The 5,094-nt window shown below is 42.1% G+C and overlaps 1 protein-coding gene across 1 annotated transcript; it reads right to left on the bottom strand.

Annotated features, from left to right (window-relative positions):
- Positions 1–462: 462 nt before the first annotated feature.
- Positions 463–4,489, bottom strand: LOC114740706 (L-ascorbate oxidase homolog). Its single transcript, XM_028928918.1, has 7 exons — positions 4,318–4,489; positions 4,120–4,229; positions 3,292–3,562; positions 2,100–2,205; positions 1,225–1,936; positions 1,061–1,139; positions 463–964 (listed from the first exon to the last, which is right to left on the bottom strand). The coding sequence occupies exons 1-7, from the start codon at positions 4,459–4,461 to the stop codon at positions 752–754; spliced, it is 1,635 nt and encodes a 544-aa protein (XP_028784751.1). The 5' UTR covers positions 4,462–4,489; the 3' UTR covers positions 463–751.
- Positions 4,490–5,094: the final 605 nt, after the last annotated feature.

Here is a 5,094-nt window from a genome sequence, read left to right as displayed (position 1 = left end):
CAGTTTTAAAGCTGAATGTCCTTATTCTGAAAGAGATTAATCTTCAACCCCTGCCCCACCTTGCTTCATCTGTATTGGCACTGTACACACTACACAGTAGTCCACCCTTCATTCTAGGCTTAGGCCACTGCTGCTTTTTTTCACTTCTGGAAGCCTGACGATCCAATTCTGAACGACCCAAGCAATCTCACATAACAGGGAAACTTGTGACAGGCGTCTATAGGTGAGGCTATGTATATTACGCCAAGAAAGGAATTAAAATCTGATGAATGATGTTGTAAATTAAATGTTCATCCACAAACTTATCCAAAACGTCCTGATACACCACCACGTTTTTTTTTCCAAAATAGTATATCTTAATAAAGAATTACAATTCGTAAAAATACCAGATTTGTGCTTACTTAACTCCACACCTATGGAGTGAGGCAAAAAAATAGTACATAAGTAAGGAAGGAAGGAAAATTGACAAGCACGCACCAACATCTTAATTTACTTCTATAGTAAAACTTTTCACGCGGGCACCGACATTCCCTCTTTTGTTTTTTCTCTGTGGGGAAGAATGAGACCTCGAGCTGAGGTCAAAGTCAAAGAAAGAGGGTGGTAATCATACAAGGTCATCATTACAGAGAAGCGGAAATCACCAAAAGGCAAAAGCACCCGGCTGTTAAAATCAGAAGCAAACAAATAAATAACTAGTGGTGAAGCAGGCAAGCAGTCTGCCTATAATGGTTTAGTTGATCATCATCGTTTATCAAAGAGGTCGAGTGTGCCTTCCACTTGCCCTGCCACACAGACGTGTGTTCTTAGGAATAGGGAACTCGTCTCGGATGGAAGTTGAGGCTGTGTACACCCTTAAATAAAACTGTTGTCCCAGGTACTGTCTCGCCCAGAACTCCGACCTCAAGTTCCACATCCCCACGTTGTCCAGCGCCACATATATCGCCGTCCACGAATTGGGATATACCTGTTTCACCCACCCCACATCAATCATCACACTATTTACTCTCTCATTTATGAGAAATCACTAAAGCATCTATAATTTGGATCCTAATATATTTACCTGAGTGGTACAACGTGACACTGCATCTCGAAGATTATACTGGTTTCTGCTTGAAGGTCTCCACTCTCCTCCATCCATTCTGCAGCAAACACCACATATTCAATTTACAATGTCGATCAAAGTACTTGTGTGTGTAGATATGTGAGAGTTAGTTGGATTCCCACCCAACCACAAAGAAGGAGTAGCCATTGAGATGATAGCTCTGAAGAATGTTCTCGTTGTTTTGGAACACAATCTCAACGAAGGCTCTGTAGTCTACTTGCATCACAGATGTGTCGAGGTATATGCCACCGCCAGTGGGCTTATCAGATATGCTTCCCGGACGGAATACCCCCGAGATTTTGAAGTAGTCGGCGAGCTTCAGAGGGGTGTCCGGCGCAACATACGAGACGCTGTTAATGGCGTATCTTTGCTTGCCGTTTACTTGACCGGCTGAGCTCTGCAGGATGATGGTTCTGGTGGTGTTGATGAGGCCGTAATGGTAGGAGCCCTGAGGGTTGGGCCTGGGCCCACTCGCGGTCAGGTTGGTCCTGATGGCGCGGGCCTGGTTCAAGGACCAGTCAACCTGGATGGTGGGCCCACCGGGGATTGGGCCGGTTACGGTCCCAGCGGAGTTGCTGTAGTGGAGGACTCCGGTGGTGGTGAGGACCTTGGAGGTGAAGCGAGAGGAGACGACGATGTAATAGTCGCGAGGAGACTGGTCGGCGGTGACCAAGACGGAATAAGATTGACCGACGTGAACGTCCAGAGAGGAGAAGGTGGTTTGAAGAGTGTGTGTTCCTTCGACTTCGACCAGCTTCATTTTGTGGTTCTGGATTCGAAAGTTGAGCGAATGTTGCAGGCCCACATTGGAGATTCTAAGCCGGTAAGTTTTTCCTGTCGGCACAAAATAATGTATATATTTCACATGGAGTCTACATACATTTTTTCTTTTGGACTGAAGGAGTGTTCATACATTGAATAGCTTAAAATTATAATAATAATAATAATAATAGTACAAAACAATATATTCAGTGAAAATGCTGCACAGAGACGGTACCTTGTTCGACGTTAAAAGACGCTCCGCCGTTAGTTCCCCTCCCATTGATGAGGATTCCGTGAGGGAACGGCAGCTTCTTGCCGCGATCTAAATGCGCTTTCAAGTTCTGTTCATATACACAAAGAAAACTGAAAATTCACACACACGGTATCGGTTATTCATTGACCTACTTATTTTTGGATAATGTAGATCTTAACGCTCCATCTATTCTTTGTTTTAAGGACCTAGGAAGCTTCAATATGTTTGATAGGATGATATGTTGCCTTTTTGTTTTTTTAACCAGTGAATGATATGTTTTGTCTAAAATATTATATTTTTCTACTTAATATCCCTAGCTAATTATGTAAAATCGCATAAACTATCAACCAAACTATTTTACTCGTATTGAGAGTTAATTTGATGTTGGCCCCAAAAAAAAAAACAGAGTGATTTGGATATTTTACAAGAATAAGTAATATTAATTAATTTTTTAATTTATATAGAATTATCACTAGGTGTTTATTATAGAATCGGAAGGAGTTTTTGGTATTTTAGCACGGGAAAGTTTTCAATTTTCAAGACTTCCAATCCTATTTGGGAGGGAAACCGCAGGGGATTGGATTAAATAAAAGCAAATGTGATTGCAATTTGTGAATGGTTGTCTAATAGTTGGCACCCAACAAGCAACAAAACAAAAGGGGTGTATCACATGACATTTCCAGTACTTCCGTAAAATTATGTCACCCATCCTTGCTGTCAATAATCAATGTGGGGTAGCAGGAAGTGGGGGAGTTTGTTGGAGAACGAGATTCACGGGACCCTAATGAAAAGAATTAAAGTTTGAATATTTACATTCACGCTGAAAGACTTTTAAAGTTAGAACGAGTTTAAAAATAATTGTTCAACTTCAACAGGGTAATCACTTTTTGTTGTCATGAACTCCTTTATAATTTTCCCATAATCATTATATGCTTCTCCCGGGTGGCGTGTTGTGAGAATTTGTACTCATTCTGCCGACACACATAAGCCACTATTATGCCAGTCCATTGCAGTCAGCATTCACTCTCACTCTCCCTCATGCATTGCACTCAGTCCATCCTACTCAAAAATTAAAGCACGTTCCCTAATTACACCTTATTTAAGTTAAAGTCATTTAAATCGTGTTTACAGCTGAGTAATTCCGAGAAAAGGAAAGGAAGGGAAGAATACGTACGGTGTGGTTGGATTTGTACCAGTCGCCGATGAGGACGGTGTAGTCGCCGGCGGGTTCAGGGAAGGGGACTGGAATCCTTGGTCTGCTCAGAATCCTGATGCCTCCGAAACCACCGGCGGCTTTGTGAAAGGCAAGCGATGGGAAGTAGTAGAAGCTCCCAATCTGATCCTTCACTTGCAGAATGAATGTGAAGTTCTTCCCTTTTGGGATCGGACATGTCGTCCCCTCCACACCATCCTCGTACGAGCTCCTTCTGTTTTGAACCCCATTCCTGTTTTTCCCATTATTCTCGCATTAATCTCCCCCAAATTCACATTCAATTTAATCCTAACTCCTTTTTCCTCATAATAGTGCCCATTTAGTGGAGGTATTGTAATACCATACAAACAAGTCTTAAACTTTGCAAGTGGAAATACGTCAAATCATGCCCTATCATTCCCGGCAGTAACTTACAAGAGACCAATCAGCAACAAAACAGAACATTCGTATTTGGACGTAAAACTACAGGGACAGAGTTATTTAATAATTGGGATCTATGAGGCCAGATCCAGATCGATCCGTGTTCACACATTGGATGTCTAAGTATTGTGATTAGTCGTAATCATGCGACTAGACCAACATTCGAAATGAATTGAGAGGGAAACAAGAACCTATAACACAAGTCTCTGACGTACATTCTGCTCAATACGAATCTAGGCCACTTATTGCAAAATGATATAAATGGATCAGGATTCAGGAATCACATAATAGCTTGGGTTTATGTCTATTTGGAAGTGAGAGTTATGACTAAAAGCATGAAGGAGATCAGAAGAACAGGAAAAAGCGTACCAGGAGAGAAGAAAAGGTTCGTCCAAGTTGTTGAAGACATTGACAATGAGATTGTCATTGGTGACAGAATGAATATCTGGACCCGGGAACTGTCCGTTGATGAGTATCCCCTGCAACAAATAACCACATACCGTGTCAAATGGATCAAGCAAAAGCGAAACTCCAGATAGAGAGGCGTATTTATAAATTAGTATGTACCCTCTGACGAACACCAAGAGGATAGATGTCACCGTAAGTAACATTCCAGTTGAAGAATCTGTAGGGATCTTCCGCCGCCGTAATGGAGATCAGAAACAAGAGCACGACCCCGACGCCACCTCTTGCCGCCATAGCGGATGCCATTCTCTCTCTCTATGGCGTGTTTGCTTGCCGTAGATAGTGAACACGAGAGTCTAATAAAGGCGAAGGTAAATGATTAGGGAATAGGGACGGCACACTTCACACAGCACTAGTGACGCATAAGGCGGTGAAGACTGAGTACAAAAGCAGAATAGTTTTTTTCCTCTGGGGGAAGAAATAGGTGTCGGTGGTGGGCTCCTCCATATCAACCTTTATTTTTCTCTCTGTCTCTCTCACATGGCTTAATTCGTTTTCGCGCTTTCATGCTCATCCCTCTCACTGTACCTGTGGGGAAGTGCTAGCTAATTGTGTGTGTTTAAAGTTTAGCATCTCCCGTCTAATAACCCCACATCTATAATATAAACTTGGCTTTACTCTTTTTGCTGCACGCCTACACAAACTGTATGGAACCACCTGAGATTTAACAAGAGGTATGTTCAATGATGAAGGAAGCTCGCTTCATCCGTTTGAAACTTGCAAGGGTCGTGACTATAGCTAATTGGTTGTGCTCATCAGTCAATATAGTGAGTACTTAGCAGCTTGGAAGCAATAATAATAATAATGAAGTTGAAATGGGGAAGGGGTGGCTGGGGTGGTAAATGATGAGTAAAGGAATTAAATATGATAGGTATAGTT

This window comes from Neltuma alba, unplaced genomic scaffold, assembly GCF_004799145.2.
Source record: "Neltuma alba isolate B1F8T4 unplaced genomic scaffold, ASM479914v2 tig00003186_pilon, whole genome shotgun sequence".
Classification (NCBI taxonomy): domain Eukaryota; kingdom Viridiplantae; phylum Streptophyta; class Magnoliopsida; order Fabales; family Fabaceae; genus Neltuma; species Neltuma alba.
Note: the sequence above shows the minus strand (reverse complement) of the source record. Positions and strands in the feature narration are given on the sequence as shown.